At 41.0% G+C, this 22,377-nt stretch overlaps 1 protein-coding gene across 3 annotated transcripts in view; it reads right to left on the reverse strand.

Annotated features, from left to right (window-relative positions):
• Nucleotides 1-22,377, reverse strand: part of tbc1d22a (TBC1 domain family, member 22a) — a 174,182-nt gene that overhangs the window by 116,620 nt on the left and 35,185 nt on the right. For all 3 annotated transcript variants that reach the window (XM_085137751.1, XM_085137752.1, XM_085137750.1), the window contains exons 6-7: nt 18,792-18,862; nt 3,903-4,031 (exon numbers count right to left, since the gene is read on the reverse strand). In XM_085137751.1, coding sequence (XP_084993877.1) covers nt 3,903-4,031; nt 18,792-18,862 — 200 coding nt within the window. The remainder of the gene's footprint in view (nt 1-3,902; nt 4,032-18,791; nt 18,863-22,377) is intronic.

Here is a 22,377-nt window from a genome sequence, read left to right on the forward strand (position 1 = left end):
TTCATCCACTGTTTTCAACAAGCCACTCTAGCTAGTGGCTAGTGCAGGGGTGGGCAACTCCAGGCCTCGAGGGCCGGTGTCCCTGCAGGTTTTAGATGTTTCCTTGAACCAACACAGCTGATTTAAATGGCTAAATTAGCTCCTCGACATGTCTTGAAGTTCTCCAGAGGCCTAGTAATAAACTGATCATGTGATTCGGGTGTGTTGACCCAAGGTGAGATCTAAAACCTGCAGGACACCAGCCCTCGAGGCCTGGAATTGCCCACCCCTGGGCTAGTGGCTGCCCCTCACAAACAGAAGGTTTGAGCAAAAGATGGGTGGGGCCTCAGACGCCAAATAATTTACACATCTTCTGTCTTGATAGCATACATAGTCAAAAGCAGTAATAGGAAGAACTTTGAGCATTTGACTCACAGGGATGACTTCCACATATAGTGATGTTTCTACATCGCGCGAGGACGTTTTTAGAGGTCTGGCTTGTCTCTTTGTTGGTACGTTTCCAGATTTACTTAATGTAATAAACAGATTTGCATTAAAAATATCTAATGTGGAGCGTGGCCCATCTGGATCTGAATCCAGATGGACTGGCACATGCATGCGTCCCTCTGCAACAAAGCCACACTACTAACCACAGAGCCACCAAAACTTACTACAAACCAATACTAAATCCTCCTGGATTTAATGACTCAGTTGAAACAAGGTATGGAAGGAATTCTCATCTCTTGTTTGAAGCTTTGGTCATGTTTAATATGAGCGTGCACCATTTTCATAGAATATATGACAGAAAATAAGCTAAAAGTATATCAAGGTCACTTTAAAATGGGAAGTTGTGGTATTTCCTCGTCGTGCTTCATGGTCATATTCATGGTCTCTTTGAGAATATAATAATTCTCTATGTAAGTTCCAGTAGCATTCAGCTCACTGTTTTAAAATTATATTTTGACATTTGACATTTGACATTTTGTAATTGATAAGGCCATCGTAAATGAAGGGTCGGTATTTTCATCCTCTAGTGGTCCAAATATTTTTAATGCACCAGAAATAAACCAACAAAATGCCATCTCCACACAACACTCTTCTCTGCTTGCTTGAAAAATAACAAAAAAAGACCAAAGCTAGATTTTTTTTTAGATCACTTTCTCCTGGGGAAGAATGAAACTGCTGCAGTACATCAAAAGGGTTCAAGCTGGGACATCCGTATGCACACGTACACACACACACACACACTGTGTGGGCAAGTTACAAGGAACATAAACAAAAATATAAAAGAGACAAAAGAACAACCTCGAAACAGACGGACATTCAGAATGGATGATGGACACACAAACACAAGGATGACATGTAAAAGAATTGAGTGGAGCCCTGTGTGATATCCCTTAAAATTAATGACATACTTGAACAGTAGACCCACTTTCTCTTTACAAAATAAAGACTACACAGACTTACTATATTAATAATTGCAGGCCACAGAGTAGAAACTCAGTGAAGCAAATGAACCTCCTAGTGTTCCTTCTTCTTGTGTTTTTGGCAGCGTGATTTGGATCGCCATCACGCTGCAGTATTTCTCATGTTGTCAGCCAGTATTTTGGTAAATTCACAGGCATTGATGGTCCCATCTATAAATGTCATCTCCCTTTTGCACTCAACTAGCTCCAAATCATCACACCCCTGCGCTCTCTGTGCTTCACTGTCGGGACGATGCATTCACTGTAGTGGTCCTGCTGAACCGCGCGTGAGCCAAAATTAATTTCCTCTTTGTGCTTCTTTTTTAAAGTCTACACCGTTTTGTTTTTTTTTCTTTTCTTTTTTAAGTTCTTCAAACAGGCTGACATTACGAACTGTCCTTTACACTGTCTGAGCTACCACAGAAACACTCTTTCCATGGATAAACCCTGAGCCAAATCTGAAGTACTTGCCCAAACTTAAGGTCCGAGCCCCTTCACAGCTATGTATCTAACCCACATTCGGTGCTCGAATTCTGGCCTGCCTACATGCAAATACATCTGCACAGTGACGCGGTGCCCACCTCATAACAAACCGTTGAAAACCTTTAGAAATATTTCAAAAAACAAATTAAATATGGATAATTAAATATGATGTCTTTTCCTATGCCCGATACTTTCAGTAGCTGTCTTATTTCTGCAAAGTTTACCGACTGCAGTTTATTGCAGTATTTTGCTACATTAAACACTAACAGCTGGGAAACTTGCAGATGTTTTGTTGAAGCCTTTATGTGGACCAAATTGCATGTAAGACAGACTTTTGGGATATACAACATTACCTGGGATGTTATTTTGTGGATTAAATTAAACCATGTCATTAAACTGCATATGCCTGACCCTTGGTGTGATCCCCATTTCCTGGCGTGAACCTTAGTAAAATTGAGTCTGACACTCGTGCTATACCTTTTGATTACTTCTGCAGCCGTCTCATTTCGACTCATTTATGGTTGGTCATTGATATTCCTGTATCCTTTACATGTGGGAGAATTCTCACAATAAATGCATTTCTAGCTCCTCGGGCAGTTCTTCTCCACGTGGAGCTACGATGCAGACACGTAGATTCAACATGAAGAAAGTTCTTGATCACTTCAGTTTATTTGAAGTCTTTGCTTTTTTAGCAAAACTGTGATTAACATGGGTATTTAATTTTGCTGAACTGAGTTTCTACTTTGTTTTCACTGTATTGTTTTTAAAGTCTTTGTTTTTGACTCTTCATAAGAGGAAATGATCTACTTAAAAAATGCAGTTATTTAGAGATCGCACAGTTTCAAATGATGTCAAATGAACACGTCTGTGCAGCAGAGAATATGCATTCTCATCTCAAACACTGCACTTTACACACTGTGCATATAGCACCACTTTGTTTTCTATTACATACAGTAAGCTACTTTTTATCTCATTTTATTTTACTTCTGTACTTATTTCATCCAGTCTTATTTACAGTAAGCAAAACCGCACAGGGACGTCTTCCAATCTGTTGAGTACTGTATGTAAACACACATACAACCACGTAAATATGTGTAAACAAAAAAAAAATCAAAAAAGAAAAGAAAGAAAAATACAGAAACCCAATACAAACCCACCATCCTGCGCAACATGAATGCCAAAGTAACATATGTACAAACACACATAATCAGGCACACAGCAAAAATAAACAAACAAACAAACAAACAAACTAGAAATCACTGCAGCACAAGTAGAATCTGGCAGAAAAAGGAGGCTTCAAGACAATCCAAACAATCATCAAAACAAAGTATGCCAGCTTCCTGGCACGGTGCAGAGGAGATCAATGGGAAATTGGACAGAATGTGAGAAATGTGTGTTTTTGCTATCGACAGTTCACTTTGATGTTCCTTATCGGCTCAAAATGAATGGGAAGTAGTCGAGTGTAAGAACGAGGGGATGGTGGGTGTGTGTGTGTGTGTGGTGGTGGGGGGTAAAAACAGATATTTTCAGAACCAAACAGAATACTGTTAATTTCAGTATCTCTCTGAAGCCGCTCATCTCTGGTCTGTGACACAGACACACACAGACGAACAAACAATCAGACGAGTACATGAGGGAGATGGACGAGAGAACAAAAGAACACAAGCAAGGGGGGAAAAATGCAATAAAGATCACATTTTTGCCAAATAACTAGTGGCAGTAATCCTGACTGCAGGGCCAAATTCTGTAAAAAGGCACTCTACACACACACGCAGACATATACACAAACAAACAAACGTTTACACTGTTTGTGTCCTAAATTCATGCTGAGCTAATACATTGGCAACAGGAGGATGCTCTTGTAATTGGAAAGAGGACTCTTTCTGGAGACTTTCATTCATTCTGTCCCTCGAGTTGGGGGATTCAGAAAGCTATAGGCATACGAGATGTGTGCGCTCGTGTATATGCATGTACCTGTCTGTATGTGTCTTGATGATGCTCATCATTGCGAGAGTCGTAGTATTGCTGGATGAAGCCGAAATATTCTTGCCTCTTCCTCTGTAGAACACTCTCCCTCCTCTCTGCGTTGGCTGGCAGGTAACCCTGATAGACAGAGTGAGAAACATAGAACATCACCCATTTAAATGTTGATGTAAGTCACACTGTAGACAGTTCTTCATATAGTCTTGTTTTTGGATCCGAGTCAATTCAGTAAGAGTTCAGTTTTGAAGTAAAGTTACAGCTGAAAAAAATGCTGTATTTTAATTCACTTTCTTGCAGACAGCTCAAAGAGAAGATTGATACTACTTTCATGCCTGTGTATTATTGATGAAGCTGAGGCCTGGAGCTGGTTAGCTTAGCTTGAAAAGAACCTATTTGGCTCATTTTCAACTCCAAACTTTTAACTTTGACTTGACTTGAGTGGCTTTGCATAATTCACACTTCAAGATAATCCCAATTTTTCTTATTCTGGGTTTCGGTTCAGCTACCTTTTAGAGCTGCTCTCGCTTTGAGTCATGTTCTTCTCATTGGCTGTCACTCACAAACAGTAGGTTTGAACAGCAGGTTGGCGGGCCTGTTGTACAGCAAGGATAGTCTATGCCTGAGAACATATATTACAGATATCAACTGTTTATTAACGCATAAAGATCCAGGAGTAGAAAAACAACCCATGTGACAGTACGCTTTATTAGGTACACCAGCTCAAATGCTCATTAATATCTAATAAGCTAATTACAAGTAATGCTCTTCTGCCAAAGTATGCAGAGGAAATGAAAATTTAAGCAGCAGAAGACCACACTGGATGCCACTGCTGTCAACTGACAACAGGAAACTGAAGCTACCGTCCACACGGGCTCAACAAAATTGGACAACAGAAGAGAAAAACACTGAGTGGTAAGTCGATACTCTTATTCCCAAAATATTAACAAACAGAGGATTGGCTTTAAATGTTAAGGCTGGCCAGAGCTTCACATTTGCCAGATACTCATCTAACTAATACTATGGGCGTGAATTCTACTATTAGCTCAAAATGCTAACTCATTTTGACGCTCACCATGCCTCTTGTTGGGTTAGTAGTGAGTAACCAATTCACCTGTCTTTTTCTAATACATGCAAATAGGGCTGGGCTATATCATACCGTTCACGGTAATACCGGTGTAATTTTGGGCAACGATAGGAAAAAAAACATATCGCGATAGAATATGAGTAAAACGCGCATGCACAGTGCCTTTGTTTACATACGCACATGGCGGCTACGCAGAATGAGAAGAGCGAAAGTGGATCGTTAAATGAAACGGATGAACCAGAATTGGTTAGTAAAAATGCTGCAACTTCAGTGGTGTGGTACTGGTTTAGCTTTCGTCCGTCAGATAAACAACAAAGCACTATTTTTGGTAGCGCATGCTAGCGGGCCGTCGTTATTACCATGTTGTTTGGAAAATACGGCACAATTAAAATCAATCCTTTGATTTTTCTGAAAATCGACAGTGCCCCTTATAATCCCGTGTGCCTTATGTATGAATTCTGGTTGTGTTTACTGACCTTGAAACGATGTTATGTACACGGCGCTCCAAAATCTGTCAAATGTTTTAGTGCGACTTTGCTAAGCTACAAAGCCCCACCGCGCCTCGCGGAGTGATACGTGCTGTGCTTCAACATAATATTACCGTATTGTGTGTGTATAACCTCTTTTTTAGTTTTGTGGATATTATATATGGTTATGCTGAGGATATGTCGGCCAGTTTCCACTGGAAATGCCTTTTGGTTAAACTGTCAGCAAGGAATTTGCATTTCCACTGTTACATTTTTATATAACTTTAATGCATATAAAAAACAGCTGCTTGTTTAAGTGAAAATACATTGATGGGTTTTTTTGCACTAATAAATTTGCGGAGTTGTAAAATATTTTGTCTAGTGTCATTTATATCGTCAGTTATATCGTTATTGCAAATTTTCAAATGTATATCGTGATAAATATTTTTGGTCATATCGCCCTGCTCTACATGCAAACATGCTTGTCGATTCCACATGGGATTCATTAATTGAGCATATATTCAGGGAGGCCATCTTTCCAGTGTTTAAAAACACACAATGGTTTTAGGTTTCCCATCTCAGTACTATTTGTTTCTGTTTGTACCATTTAATGAGCTTTTCTTTTAAAACTTGCTCTCAAAAAAACTTGCTTTGAGGTTTTTTTTAGCCAAGTTCAATCACAAACCAGACTCCACCACCTGGGACTACATGGTTTGTAAATGATATACTTCACTTTGCAAAGAAAACTTTCTGCTTCCTGCCCAAATGCTTTCTGCTTCTTCAGGGAGTTACCTTTAAATGGGTATTTGTGCGCGTGTGGAGGGGGGTGTTTGTCAGACGGCATATGTGAGCATGCATTTGTGAAAGACTGTATCCTGGTTATGTGGTCAGGCTTATGCAATGAGGAGAAAGTCAGCCCTAAAACGAACAAAAAAAAAATACATCTATTAAAAGTGAGAGCTGGGGCTAGGCGTTCTGAAATATTCAGAGAGTTACAATCTTCAAAACTGAACTCAAACATGACTTCAGGCCCTGAAAACTACTTCCCGTGAGAAAAAGCTGGTTCATCTAGCTGTGAAACATTCAAAGGGTCCCTTTTTATTTTAAAATGACATCTATGAATGAACCATTTTTGCCATTTTTCCTCTGAAGAGCTTTGATTATGACAACGGACAAAACGACTGCCTGTTATCAACCGCCTGTTAGATGACAACCAAGCAATCTCAGAGACTGAATAACGTCCATCCGCTGCAGGTAAAAGCCCTGTAAGAAATATAATAAATGCGCCTTCAGGTTTTATATTGTGCTTCTTTTGTTGTGTCTGCCTGTTCTTTCTGTGCCTTTGTGGGTTCATGCAAGCTATGTTAGGTTAACTGGTGACTGTTAGTGTGAATGTGAGCGTGAATGGTTGGTCTGTCTCTATATGTTAGCCCCGTGACAGACTGGTGTACTGGCTACGGGATATACTCCGCCTCTACCTCTATGGCTACGTTCACACTGCAGGTTTTAATGCTCAATTCCGATTTTTTGATCAAATCCGATTTTTTTGTCTACTCGTTCACACTACAAATAAAATGCGACAGCAAACGCGCAAACACGCATTTGCGCTTTGAGCGTTCTAGTGTGAACGCTCAAAGCGCAAATGAAAACGTCACACACAACGCGCTCTGTTTAGACCCAGAGCAACAGTATTGTTTGACTGATGGCCCTTAATATAAAGACTTCGGACTTTACGTTTCCCAATTTTTGCTTTAAGTTATTTTGTTATTTACATAATAATGTAAATAACCTAATAATTATCCTTATTGCTGTTTTAGAGGAGCGGTGCTTCAAAGGATAGTTGCAGATTTCTGTCAGAATCGGTAGATTATACAGTACAAATAAAATGTTCACGTTTCTCCAACGTTGTCTTCCCAACACTTTCAGTAACATCGACACTGGATGGCCAGGAAGCGTTCGCGATGTCTTCTCCGGCGCTGATAATTAGCGTCTGTCTTGTGTCAGTGATGTAAAAGATGGATTTAATGCGACATGACCGTTCAAACAGCAGTCGCTTTCTAAAACATCGGATATGTATCGGATTCAGTACCACATACGAAAGTAACCCAGATCGGATTTGTGCCGTTCACACTGTCATACCATGATCGGATATGGGTCGCATAGGGTCAAAAAAAATCGGATTTGATGCGCTTTCGCCTGCAGTGTGAACGTAGCCTTAGACATCCAGGCTCCAGCCGAACCTTGACCCTGAATTAGACAAACGGTCAAGAAAATGAATGAATGAATGAAATCTTGACTGTAACTCCGATGTCGTCACTGCAGTGTTGCCCACCAGTTTCTTCCATGTTCCTATCAGTCTGAATGAGTCTTTGCAAAGAGCACAACTGGAGGGGACTCAACTCAGCTGACAGCCAGAGGTGATTGTATTTTGGTTATATTCCTATAGAATAAGGAAAGCAGCTCAGTGCAGAAGTAATAATTGAATGTGAATTTCCACCTATGTAGACAACAACAGATTTATCAGAGTCAACTGTTGAATAATCAGAAACCAATCGTATCTAATTGCCAATTCGACCCCATTCCATCACAGACCCACTCAGTCTTATGGCAACATTTAAGGCAGGATTTAGAGCTGTTGTTATGCTTGACAATCTCATTTTGCAGCAAATAAATACATAAAATGACTGGCCAGGCTGTTAGTACAGTTAAAACTATAATATTTGTCACATAAATAACAAAGGCAAGGGCTTCCAGACAGCCATGCTCCTAATAATGCAGAACTTTGTTAGCGTTTAACCAAAAATCCTGCTCAGCTACAGACTGAAACTGTTCTTACAGCAGGCTGTAAACATGATTATTTCTACTGTAGAGTTGGGCACTCTAACATCAGGTCTGTGGGGGCTGAGTCTCAGTGGGCCACTAGAAGCACTCAAGTTTTCTGTGAGTGATGAGTTTGTTTCTTCGTGACCACTAAGTCAGCATATCTCACTAAAGAAGACCACGATGTGTTACTAAATGATCCTGAAAGCTAGCAAGTGGATTTTTGCCCTTATATTGTTACACCGACGCGGCTGCGGCTCAGGTGGTCGAGTGAATGGATGAATGAGTGAATTAGCGACCCACTGTAAAGCCCTTTGTGGAACAGATAAGGTTAAAAGGTTCCATACGAGTGCAGAGCACTTAGCATTTAAGTACAGACCATATGCTGCTCCCATAGGTCAGGACTAAAACTCCCTACATAAATCTTACAAAGATGTCTTTCCTGTAAATATTTCAGCAAACAGCTGCTCTCGTGCACGGATTTGTCATCACTTCCAATTAAAATGAGCATATTTGGCTGCTGATCACACACAAGTTAGAGCAACCGTGTCTTGGACTGGCTTTAGTGGAATCCCCATCAAATTAAATTCATCTACCTGCTCCAAGAGAGTCGGAAAATCAGAACAGGCGTTAAAACGCGGGTGTTCACTGTGTGTTCGTCATCAATGTGTGTCTGTCTGTGATGCTGCTGCCATTCGTTTCAGGAAGCGGGAAGCCATTTTTTGGAAATATGCAGGCAAGCAGACAGAAACCATCAATTTTGAGCAACTGTCTACAAGACAGTCAATAAGTGTAGTGACAAAAGTTTCTCTTTCATTTGTTTTCTGTTCAATCCCACAAAGACAAGGCCCCGAGAGAAGTCTGCAGAGTCTAGAGGATTGTCTGCAGCACAATAACAACTTTGCCTGCAGAAAGCTGAACACACACACCTGGCAAGCACAAACACTGAGAACAGTTAAACTTAGTTGTAAAATATATTATAGAACAGTTATATTATAATGTGAACATATATATGCGCACACACTCTTAAATCAGAAACATTCTTCTCACGTGTTTCTCATGACCTGTGACATTTTAAATTCCCTGCAGCAACATAAATCCAGTGAAGTACTGCCCTGCTTCTTACTCATCCACCCGACTGTCAATGCTCAGTCGGTGCTGCCACTCATCCAGACAGTCACATTTGTGCCAACATGACCCAACCCAGATCCCTGACAACACACACACATGGTCTCTGCCAGCATGTCCATGCGTCACATGTTGAAACTGCTCCACATGCAAACGCACACACTTGTATACACACAGATCAGTACAGGGCAGCTACAAAGCAATGGACTCAGACATTAGGTGCGTTCTGCCAAATGAGGGACAGCGTGTGTGTCTGTGTGTGTGTGTGTGTGTGTGTGTGTGTTGAAGGTTAATGGACAGCTTAGTGGAGGTCAATCACACTGCAGCTGTATTACTGCTCGATAGGAGAGCAGGACACACACATGGGAGGATTTGACAAATATAGAGGAGACCCAAACACGACCACACACGTATTGTAAAATTAAATCACAGTGACAATTACTAATTCACATGACCAGTTAAAAGATATCTGCCATCTGACCTAAATGATAAGCATCTCCGTCTCCAATTACGAAGGCACTGTGCAAAAAAGAAACAAAACAAAACACAGTGCTAACACAGCGGTCCCCAAGCCGCGGGCCACAGACCCGTACCTGTCCGTGGGTCATTTGGCACTGGGCAGCGAGTTGAGGCTCGGGTGTGATATTTATGGTTTTTAGAGTCCATCCATTCGCTTCCGCGTATCCGCTTCAGGGTCGTGGGGAGCGCTGGAGCCTATCCCAGCTGTCATAGGGCAAGAGGCAGGGTACACCCTGGACAGGCTGCCAGTCTGTCGCAGGGCTGACACATAGAGATTCACTCCCGCATTCGCACCTATGGGCAATTTAGATTAATCAATTAACCTATCCTCACAAGCTGCATGTCTTTGGACGGTGGGAGGAAGCCGGAGTACCCGGAGGGAACCCACGCAAACACGGGGAGAACATGCAAACTCCACAGCAGTGCTAACCACCGTGTCACCGTGCTGCCCTTTCAAACTTATTGTTTTTTTTTCTCCCTGGGTCTTTTCCTGTGTTATGAATAAATCTTGTATTTATCTATGAAAATATTGTTGGACATAAACTGGTCCGTGGCGCAAAAAAGGTTGAGGACCGCTGTTATAGACTGATGACAATTTTAGTTAAATTGCCATCAATATGTACGGAGAAGAGGTCCAATAAGTGCTCAGACTCAGCTGTCCATCTGCATCTTAAGGATAAAGGACACTCTTTCGAGGATGCCAATGTTCACATTTTGGACAGAGAGGACAGATGGTTTGAAAGAGGAGTGAAAGAAGCCATCTATGTCCACTGTGAGCGACCATCTTTGAACAGAGGCGGTGGTTTATGACACCAACTCTCTGCCATCTATAATCCAGTTTTGAGATCCCTTCCCAGACGCCTTAACGCCCACTCACATCCTGGGCCATCTGACCTCAGGAATTCGCATGATAAGGTGGGGCCAGGTTTCACAATGAACTCACCCGAAACTCTGGTTGATTGGGACCCACACCCAGTTCCACACCTTGGCTCAGGCGATTAGAGGATCATCAGGGGGTCCTTTTGTCCCTCTGTGGGGGGAAACTCCCACTAGGTTTATATCTGGGACTCTCCACCATTTGACCTTAGAACTGAAGAAGCTTCTCGGATGAGAGGTGAAACGTCTTCAAGTAACTTAAAGAAGTCCAGACGCTTTTCTTTGCAAGCTCCTTTGACTCCAATAAGTGCGTTTCTAGAGCCATCTGTCAAACATGGTGGATCTGTGATGGTTTGGGACTGCATTTCAGCCAGTGGTGGTGGGGATCTTATCAAAATTGACAAAATTATGAACATAGGAACATACAGAAAAAACACACAGTGGAACACCATCAGTCATGGATTGGCCTCCCCAGAGCCTGCACCTCGACACTGTTAAAGCAATGTGGGATCATGTTGACAGAGAACAGAACAAAAGGCAGAAACATCCTTTGAATCTCCTTCAAGAAGCCCGGAGAACAAGAAAGCTTGTCTGAGAGTTCCGGCTGCGTATTTCCATTTATGTCTGCAAAATTAATCACTGCACCAATTTGTAATTTCCCCAAAGTAAAGAAACAAATAAATGACCAAAGCCTTTTGCACCATCCTGTAAATGTTTTAGAGTTAGTTGAAGGAAAGGGATGCAGACAGCACAAGCAGCTCGCCTTCTTTTAGAAAGCAGAAAACTCAAGAGCACTTATGCTCGAGTCTGACAAATATTTTATTTAATTTGTGATCTACTTGTTGTTTTTTCTTGTTTGTTTGTTTGTTTTTAAAGGAGATTTTAAGAAGACAGAAGGGAGACTGACAGCGAGGCATAAATGCACGAGAGCTCTACGTGTCCTGCCAGTGGTGCAAAATGTAGCTCCTGCCTCTGTTAATCAGTGTACATAAACCTCATCTCTTCCTCTCTTCATTCTTAATGCATCAATCTACTCTTCCTCCCGTGGATCCTCCACTTCAGTAAACTCTGTCTTCCAAAAAAAAAAAAAACACCAGGGGAAATATGCTTGGGGAATCCATTTGGGGAATTTAAATGAAATTGTTGGAGGGTTTTTTACACCAAGTCTCCTCTCTAAATTGATTTCTACTTAAAATGAGCACATTATTCTAGAAGGAGACCAAAATAAACTGTCCCACTGCAGGCATGGCAGAAGTTGAACAAACAAAACTTTACTTTCGGTGTTTAAATACTTGTTTTTCTGCATGTCTACATTTTTCTATAAACACAATGTGAGTTTTTCAGTGCTTCGTGGCAACATCTGAGGAATTTGGAAACCTCCAACTGAAAAATCAGTGTAATACACTGACTCACTGCCTATCAACTACAGATATCAAACCCTTCAATCATCAGGGATTCAATATTCTACTGATCCAAAATTCTGCTGCATGATATTCATTATTAATTACCTACAAAATCCTTTCCTCACATCTCTTTATTAACCTCTGACCGATGGAAGATTTGCTGTTGGAGGACAAATGCAATTGAGTTTGTCGTGATACTACGCTACGTGAGCACCAATAGTGCATTATAGTGTAATGAGGACAAGTACTGGTGTACATTCCCTGCAAACACAAACGCAGACAGCACAGGGCAAAAAAAACCTTTGCTATATAACCGTTGAGCCACAGCCTGATGTTTTACAGGGCTTGTACTGCAGCTCCAGCAGACATGTGCTCCACTCTTTCAGTGACAGGAAGTTCTAAACAAGCAACATGGAAGGTAAGACTGATGACAGCCCAGCAGGTTCTGCAGGACTTTGACCTAAAAAAAATGGATGGCAGTATGTAGGCTGTGTCACAGTCAGCTGGCATTTAACCATTTATGCCGTGTAAACACAAATGCAAAATTTATGGGTAATATTAACATCGTCCCATAGATTTATAGCATGTTATAACATGTTATAAAGGAAATTAGTCCCCAAGAACATTGCTGCCACAGATGTGGTACTTCTGCTACTGAACCAGAACCAGAGGTTAGATCTTCGAGCCACATCCAAGCAGTTTTTGTAGACCATAAGTCCATAATGCCATTGCAAATAGGGCACATGATCGGTTTGTAACAACGCTTAGGTGGGTCACACGTGACCAAGTACCAGCCACACATATGCCAGGACACAAATGTGTCTACTAGTACCTACTCGGCTCGGTTAGCTTCAGTTTTAGCTGTTTTCCATAACATTTGAGTACCACCTTAATGTGGGTGGGGTTGTTGTAGCAACGTGGCATGAAGGTTCCTTGACATCATTTGTATGTGACACACACACACACAACACAAGAGCCAAGCCACCATGGTATGGTGTTTCATGGCATGAAAACGTCTGCACCTCATGGTTGATTTGTATGTGCATGTTTTCCTTGTTGCCAGGTTTCTCATGACTTATCCAGCAACGTCACTCCCTGACCAATCAGAAGCATGCAGTCTGTTGATGTCACATTTTTGGCTAGACTCCACTTGCTAGGAGCCCCAAGTCAAATAGGTACTAAAACTGGTACCAGGTCCTACCACCTAATGGAAAATCCTAAAAACCGAGTGGAGTTGAGTCAATTCGAGTAGGTGCTAGTGGAAAAGAGGCAAAAGATTTCCTGCATTATAGTAAGATGAGATCAGTGATGTTTAGGGCGGTTCGATATAACGATATATATCAGATGATGATATAAAAACATCTATTGTTTACGTTATTGTCTGTTTTGTCACAAAATAAACCGTTTACGGCAATATTTTTTTCATTGTTTTGATGGTCACTGTAGAATTAATTTGTTAAAGTGCTCTCTTTCTCTTATATTTAAAATAACCACACTACAGACAGACAAGCGACTGTTTTTATGCGTTGTCGTTAGCAACAACGATCGCGTGGCTCCACCGTCCGCTTGTTTATTTTCCACATGCAACTTTCTCAATAAAACTGAAGATCTTGTTGAGATTTTTCAAAATAAAATGAATTACATGAAATAGTATTCAGAGTGTTTACGGATGAGAGGCCAAAAAGAGCCATCAGCTTCGTCCATCAGTCAGAACACCTGACACCAGGTACATGACGACCAGCTGAAAACACTTCATGCAAGTCGAGATGCCCGAGATTCACAGAATTTACAGAAAATGCAACATTTTTTTGATATATATCGTTGTCGGGATGATAAATGTCTTATATCGGGATATGAAATATTGCACAGCCCTCGTGATGTTGACTTCACCCCTCAGTAGTTTTAATATTGTGATCGAATGGTGCAATCCATAACTGGAAAAGACGCAAAACGGCAGATTAGCAAATAGCACTGCGTTTTATTCATGACTAATGAGAGCACATCTTTCACAGGACATTTTTCATGTCCTGGTCATGGATCTATTAACTAAAAGCAACTCGCCCCTGTCTCGTTAGTTAATATTAGTATGGCTCTCACCTTTGAATGAGGCAGAATGGAACAAAATGTTCTAGCGAGCTGAAGTGCCCGTAAGGTTGATCGTAAGTTAGCCCCAAATGAAGAAAGGCACTGCTTTCTCCTTCTTTTAGGCACTATAATCACATGTAGTGTAGTAAAGTTTAACATAACCTCTAAATCTGTCCCCTCTCCCACTGCCTTGATATATCTCATATAACCCTTTAGCCTTATCAATATTTCCACAGCCAGTTAGTTTTCTCCTCTCCCGCCACTTCACATTTAACAGCCACACTCCATTAACAAATGTACATATTGCCACAGGCTGACATTCTTTCACAAAGCAGGAAAGCCATTTAATTTCTTTCTCCTTCAGGCTCGGACACCAAATGCTCTTTAAACAAATGAAATAAGACGGTATTATTTCTGAAACAATAGGAAGTTTAACTGGATGCCACAGGCAACCTGTGGAGCCTCTTGCAAATAGCGAAGGGAGGCAGAGGGAGCTATTCAGTGAGGCTAGAAATTGGCCCTCTCTTTTGTAGCCTGGTTTCAAGATTTTGTTTGCCTGATTCTTCATTTCCACTGCGGTTAATAACAGGGAAGACAGTTATGGACGATTTCTGTGATGTGGTGGTAAATGCAGCCCGTTGGGGGAGCATTAGCGAGCTCTGACTGCAGTGGGGAAACTTGTTTCTCGCTTTTGTCAAGTAAAGAAGAGTGCAGCTCAAGCATGCCTGCTGGAGGGGAAGAGGAAAAAAAAATCAAATAAGTTAGTGCACGCTGGTGAGCAGGAGAAGGGCACAAGGGACACCACTGGAGTGAAGTTTTATTAGGTGCCTCAGCCAAGTTTATGGAATACAGCGTGGGCTGTGAGTCTCACTGTGTGTGTGTGTGTGTGTGTACCAGACAGAGAATAGATTTTTTGAGGCTGATCCCTCCTATCTATTTCTTCATTGGATCATACCACAGGCAGGACAGAAAAAGCAGTCAAGTGTTATGACACCTCAGACGATATTAGTGCTTCTGACACTTTGCACACTTTTTTACTTTCATCCAAACCTTAGATTTAACCCTGGGACAGTTCATCCCTCAAGAGGCTGCAAGATCTGGTTTTCTACAAGACCTTGAGAGGTGAAGTAGAAATCCATTCATATGTGTAAACAGTTTGGGGGTGTTGTTTTGCTTTGAGTCTAATGTCGACATCCTTTGCTCACACCGACATCTATTTGAGCAACAAATGGAAAAACTTAAGAAATAATAAGCATGTGAAGATTAAAGGAAACTTCCTGGTGTACGATTGTTTTTTATTACAAATTCTTCCACTACTAGGTAATTGTCAATCTGATTGTTTGTTAGAACTATTGCAAATGAATATGAGTAAGTTTGCTGAGATATAACAAGCTACAACCTATGGTGCTGAAAATGATGCTAAAAACAATAAGTGCAGTTTCTTCAATGACCATTTGAGGCAGACTGATACCATAGACTAGCATGGTAAAATGCACAACAGGCACAAAACTCACATTTATGTGCTGTTAAATAAAGCAGTTCTGGCCACTGTAGTTAATTTCTCCATTTATAAAGACTATTCGGTGCTTATTTTTTGAATAAGTCACAAATTTGGATTTAGCAAGAATAATTTTGAGGGAAACAGGTTATCTGGGGTGATTTGTGACTGAAGGATAGCAGCAAAAGTGAAAACATGGTAGGAATACCTGCCACGGTTATAGGGTTTGGACACAGTGACACAGACAAAAATGGAGGCTGAGCTGATGATTTTCATTGGCGGTGAGCAGAATGGAAAGGACTAAAAAAATGAGTAGATCAGAGGGATAGCTCAGGTTACGTAGTTTGGCGACACACTAAGAGAGGCAAGGGGGAGATTGTTTTATACATGTGCAGTGGAGGGGTCTACTGGACAAAGGATGTTGAAGATGGAGCTGCCAGACAGAAGGAAAAGAGGAAAAACCTCAGAGAAGATTCATGGATGAAATGAAGGAGAGGGTTGGTGTGATAGCAGATAGGGACAGGGTGAGGTGGAGGCAGATGATCTGCTATGGAAACCCCTAAAGGGAGGAGCCAAAAGAAGAAGCCAAAGAAAGTTAGGGGTGCGCTCACTTTGACAAGTGTTGCAACACTGGAGGCTGTAACTGGCAGCAGGCTGCTTGGCCTGGCTTCTGTTCGTTTTGAGCCTCTGCTTTGGACCTCTCTATCGTGTTTCTGGAGCTGGTGCATTTTGGAGCAGTTTGATGGAATTACCAAACAAATAAAACAACACTAATTAGCACTACGTATGTGTGAGCAGCTCCACATACACTCATCTCACTTTGATTTTAAGTGGGCTGGATAAGTGAAGCTCTCCTTTCTGTCAGTGGAAAGAACTTTACCTACACACTTAATCCCTTGTGCTTATATGATAATGTAAGAAAAAGAAATGCGATTTTAACATTGCAGCGGTTTTTCCACATGACAAAGAAATGGTGCTGTGGTAAATGAAAGAAATCTTTCAGCATCTGAGCTTAAATTGTAAGAAATAAATATGTAAAATTACAGAAAAACAAAATCCTGTTAGCCCATTGTCCAGATGTTCCTGTAATTATAAAAACAGAAAGTTTCTGTTAAGGGGGACCCACTGTAAAAAACAAAGTCAACTGTGGAATAAAATTAAACTTTTTCTGTTATTTAATTGTTTATAACACAGAATTATTTTGGTGTAGAATAAACGGCCATGGGAGAGGTCTACATTAGCAAGAAAAGTTGCAAAACCTATTAAAATACAGTGATAAAATGAACGCCTTCTTTCACATCTTTCAAAGTATCCTGTGGGCTAGATTGAAGTCTTTGTCCTTGGACATCATGTTTGACAACATGAGGACTAGCAGTCAACACATTTTGCCTAACTTATAAAGGATCAACTGTTGGAGACCAGCTGGAGACACAATCTCTGGGAATATTGCATCATTAAAGACATCCAATGTAAAAACCTTGGCCAAAGCAAAATGTAGTGCATTAAACTTTATGGTTCATATTGCTGATGACTTAACACTTTCTTCATCCTTCAAAACAAAAACCAGGAGGTTACAAAAATCAATGCCAAGTCCAGAGATGTATGAGTAATCTTACTTTACTAATAACCATCTTTTATATAGAGCCCATGAGAAAAGATACTGACTGTGACCAAGTGAGAACCTGCTTTTCTTCAGTGTCACAGCAATCCAAACACAGTCATATATATTTTAGCAGGAAGAACCTGATGTAGCAATTTGGTGCCAATTTGAAAAAATGTAATTAGATTTTTCTGCTACAGCTGTCAAACCATAAGGCACTGAGTGCTGTGTAACAGGGGCGGGAGAACTTGTGGAGGAGGGATCATTTCTATAGCATCCAGCAACAGTTTCTCTTTTCCATTTAATTTCTCCAACTCTTCAACCTTTTCAGTTTTGAATCCTTCATGTTCTGTTTTTTTATAATATATTTCCTTGCCATCCACACAATCCCCACCTCTGCTAGCTCTATCTTTTTCTCCCCAGGGAAGCAGAGGTGGTGCAATCATTGTTTAAACACACCACAGGGCAGTTGTTCTTTGCACGCCCAAACTTTGCTGCAGTCTTCACTTTACATATATATATTTATACACATATACAGATTGTATGCATGCATGTTTACACTGTGCATGGAGACACAGAAAGATGCTAAATCAATAAATTAACTCTTATCTGCGGTACCTTAGTACACTAAAAGTCCTGAGATGCCCCCCTCCTCTCTTCTGTCTGACTGCCTGCATTACAGTCAGTGCTGTGCAACTTCATACAGTGTTATGAGCCTTTACTTCAGTTGAGTACCAAACAAAGCGGCCATTAATGGTTAAAGCACCCAGTTGGTAACCTCCCACTACCAAAAAAAACCCAACTCACAAACAGGCACAATCACACACATATACACGCACGCGTGCGCACACACACACCTTTAATGACATCTTTTCTGCGGCACATTAACTATTGTGCGGTAATTAATGGGAAAGTCATGGTGTTCAAAAAGCCAGTCTTCTCTCTGCAGACTAGAAGCTGTTCACCACAACAATGGCTTAATGAGTAAACACACCGTGCGTCTCATGAATAAATTATTTGTGCCTTGCAATTAATTTTCCCTATTGAAGCTTGGAGGAAAAAAAAGCAGGACTGCTACCAGTCTTCATAAATCAAAAAAAGGGAGGGGTTAGGGAGAAAGAACATGACAGGAACTTTGAGCGTGTGTGTGTGTGTGATCATCTGTAATGCGTTGATCTGTGTGTTGCATCTGTGTGTGCACACTGGCTCATATTTGATTAATCTTTTTCCTCCTCTGCTTGGTTATGAGGCTACGCATGTCTGAGTGCGTTTGTAGTATTTGTGTAAATGTGTTTTTATGTTTTACAGAAATTTGTGTTTTAAAGCTAAATATAATATTTAATATTTAATGTAATAAACGTAGACCACTTGTGTGTATAGCCAAAAAATAAATAACTTACTGAGAGAAGTTTCCATGCTATCGGTCGGACCTGTCGAGGGATTCCGGACCAGCTGAGTTTCCGCAGCTCATCTGGAAAACAAACACACAAGAGGCTCTTTTTACACACCATTGCCTGAAATATGATATACACCATCCTGGCATGTATACTACTTAATGTCTAAGGTTTAGGCATTAAAACATATTAACAGTGCATTCCAAACTGAAGTCACTGCTGGATTTTATTAAATAATTAACCTCATACAATGAGCAGTTAATAGAAAAGCTAATCTCTTCTTGTTATTTGACCCAACGTGTCATCAGGCTTGTCAACATGTTGACATTCCAACCACTGCAACTTGTTACGTTATGAGACAATGTTACCTAATGGGAAGGCTAACTTGTCAGGGTACTTTTTCATTACCAAAAATAAACACCGCTTTGCATTTAGCTTCCAATGGAAGTTTATATTTACTGCTTCAGGGGGCAGAGCAGATCATCAACTAATCAGAGGGTTGGTGGTTCGATTTCTGGCTGCTCCAACCTACTAGATACTGATACTGAACCCCAAGTTGCTCCCACTGGGTTCATCGGCATGTGAATGCTAGATAGAAAGCCCAGAGGCGTTAAAGCCCACTCACATCCTGGGCCTTCTGACCTCAGGAAATCACATGATAGGGTGGGGCTAGGTTTCACAATGAGTTCAGCTGAAACCTTGGCTGATTGGGATCTACACCCATTTTGGGCGATCGTGGCTCAAGAGTTGGCAGTTCGTCTTGTAATCGGAAGGTTGCCGGTTCGAGCCCTGGCTCCGACAGTCTCGGTCGTTGTGTCCTTGGGCAAGACACTTCACCCGTTGCCTACTGGTGGTGGTCAGAGGGCCCGGTGGCACCAGTGTCCGGCAGCCTCGCCTCTGTCAGTGCGCCCCAGGGTGGCTGTGGTTACATTGTAGCTTGCCATCACCAGTGTGTGAATGTGTGTGTGTATGGGTGGATGACTGAATGTGTAAAGTGCTTTGGGGTCCTTAGGGACTAGTAAAGCGCTACACAAATACACGCCATTTACCATTTACCATTTCACACGTGGTAAATGCTCACGTGATTAGGTAGAGGATCATTAGGGGGTCCATTGTCCCTCTTGGGGGACACTCCCATAGGGCTTAAATCTGGGACTCTGCACCATTTCATCTTAGAACTGAAGAAGCTTCTCGGATGAGAAGTGAAACAACTTCAAGCAACTTAAAGAAGTCCAGATGCTTTTCTATCAAACCGTCTTAGACTACATAGAAAACACTCAGAAGTATGAAAAGAGGCTTGTGTGAATGATATAAAGCACTTTGAGTACTCAAGTAGAGTTGAAAAGGCGCTAAATAAAAATCACTTAATTACACAGTGAGCTGAGTTTAGTGGTTCTCTTCCTCAGTGGGCCTCACCATCAGTGTGCTTAGCTTGCAGGCGTTTCTTCAAAATGTAAAGCAGAGCTCCTTAGCCACACATTTTCTATCACTCTTGCCAGAAATAATAAAACAGCATAAGCTAGCTGGCATTAACATGCACAAAGACACAGCTCTGGCCCTGGATGGGTGTGTATTCCACTAGTATACAGCTGCATGCCAAGAAGTCAGAGACAAACATTGTATAATGTCTCAAAAAAGGAACTGTGGTAATACTGTCACTCTGACAGATTGGTCATTTGAAAAAAGTAAGTAAATAAGTGATTACTGGTATTGTAAATTAAACGCCTTCGATTATTCACTACAGGAAAAAAGTACTCAGTGCTTACGTTTAATGTGTTACAACCAGCACTGGTTCCAACTCATACTCGATCATCTGTACGTGAATGGTAAGACTAAACATATCTTTGAACATGGTGTTTATTTTGATCTCAGCTACATGCCTGTGAAGCATCATGGCTCTATCTTGAATAGTTTAACTGAACTGACAAAATATTTCACAGAAAATAAGGCTTAGTGCTAAGTGTTAGCCAGGCCGGACCTTCTTTTTCCCTCTGTGACACAACCACAGTCACAGTGTGAGAGGATGTGTGAGTGTGGGAATCAGCTATGACTCGAGAGAAAGCACTTTGTCGTGTGGTATTTAGAAACCACTGTCTTCTGGCGGGCAAAGTGTCACTTTGAATTTCCCTGAACCAAAAAGAGGTCATGTTCATAAACAGAACTAAAGCTATTGTTTGGAGTGCCACTTTTGTGTTCGAGGCACAAACTTAATCCTACTCGTGCCATAAGGTCTCCACCCAGTACAATAGAAAACGTGTCATTAGTCACCTAATTCTGACCCATATCGGGCATCCTTTTGTCCTCTGATGTAACTGTCATGTCAAAAACATTCATCTAATATTTCAGTAGAATTCTTTGTAAAATATTCAATTTCCTCACAACAATGTAATACAGTGAAAAGCTTTAACACAGTTTATATTTTGGAATCTGTGCACCATAAAGAAGGTGTCTGGATGGTCTCAGATTCGTTTTGCAGCACAAAAACGAGCCCAAACAGAGAGTCACAAAGAACCGTCTTCAGCAGCAGGAAGAATTCCTGCAACAGATGGTGAGAGGCTGACAGAGCCCTGATCTCAACGTTATTGAGCCAGAAATACCAGCGAGAAACAGAAACGACTGAGACAGGCTAAGTCCACAGAATCCTCCAAGAGTTCTCCAATGCCTTTAAAAACTGTGGAGAAATGCAGGAGGCAAAGGATGCTCACAACAAACAGTGAGGTGATTTTACTGGTTACTAGACTGTAAACTAAAACTAACTATGGCATCGTTTGAAAGGGTCCTGACTGATTTAATGTTAAAGCAGTAAAAGCAGTAAAAGGTTGGTCTTAGCAGAGGAATCATAATCAGACGAAAGACAGTCTAAAAAAAAGAAATAAATCTGGCAAATATGAAAGTTCCCTGCCCCGAAGAGCTAATCACCAACTAAACCAGCAAACATGTTGGTTAATTGTGATGCTACTATTTCAGCTGTGTAGTAACAGGCTTATGCATACACTACCACATCAAAGATTAGGTAGATCTCCCTGTTTTTCTGGGCTAATGAAAGGTTCAAGTGATGGCACACGCACGGTACAAGAATCACTGTTGGAAGGAGGCTTTTGAAACCTTATTTTAAGGCAAACTTTATTTACTTGTTTGTTTTGCTTTGTTAGGGTTTGCTTTTTTAAAAATTTTAACTAGTGATTTTATGCAGTTTTCATGACCCAGTGTCTAGTGAAAACACAAAATTATAGCTTCATCCCAATTCATTTAGCAAAGGCATAACGTCTCATAAAACGGGTTCCTCTTAAGGAGGAAATTCAAGATGATGCGGACTTCCAACTCATCCAGAGCTGGGCAATAAAATAATAAAAATAATAAAAAAAGAACATTTTTGGTTGATAATAAAAAGGATTATCAACCAAAAATGTTTCTATAATATGAGACATGGTCAATATAAAGTTGACAGAACTCATTCAATCCGTGTTATGAGACACAATACAAAAGGCCAATGACAATGAGAAGCGCTAATATTTGAGAAGCTACAAACCAGCATGGTGAGCGAAAACTCAAGCAACAGTGATATCGAACACGTGACACCCCAACGGCACAA

This window comes from Neolamprologus multifasciatus, chromosome 17 (genome assembly GCF_963576455.1).
Source record: "Neolamprologus multifasciatus chromosome 17, fNeoMul1.2, whole genome shotgun sequence".
Classification (NCBI taxonomy): Eukaryota; Metazoa; Chordata; class Actinopteri; order Cichliformes; family Cichlidae; genus Neolamprologus; species Neolamprologus multifasciatus.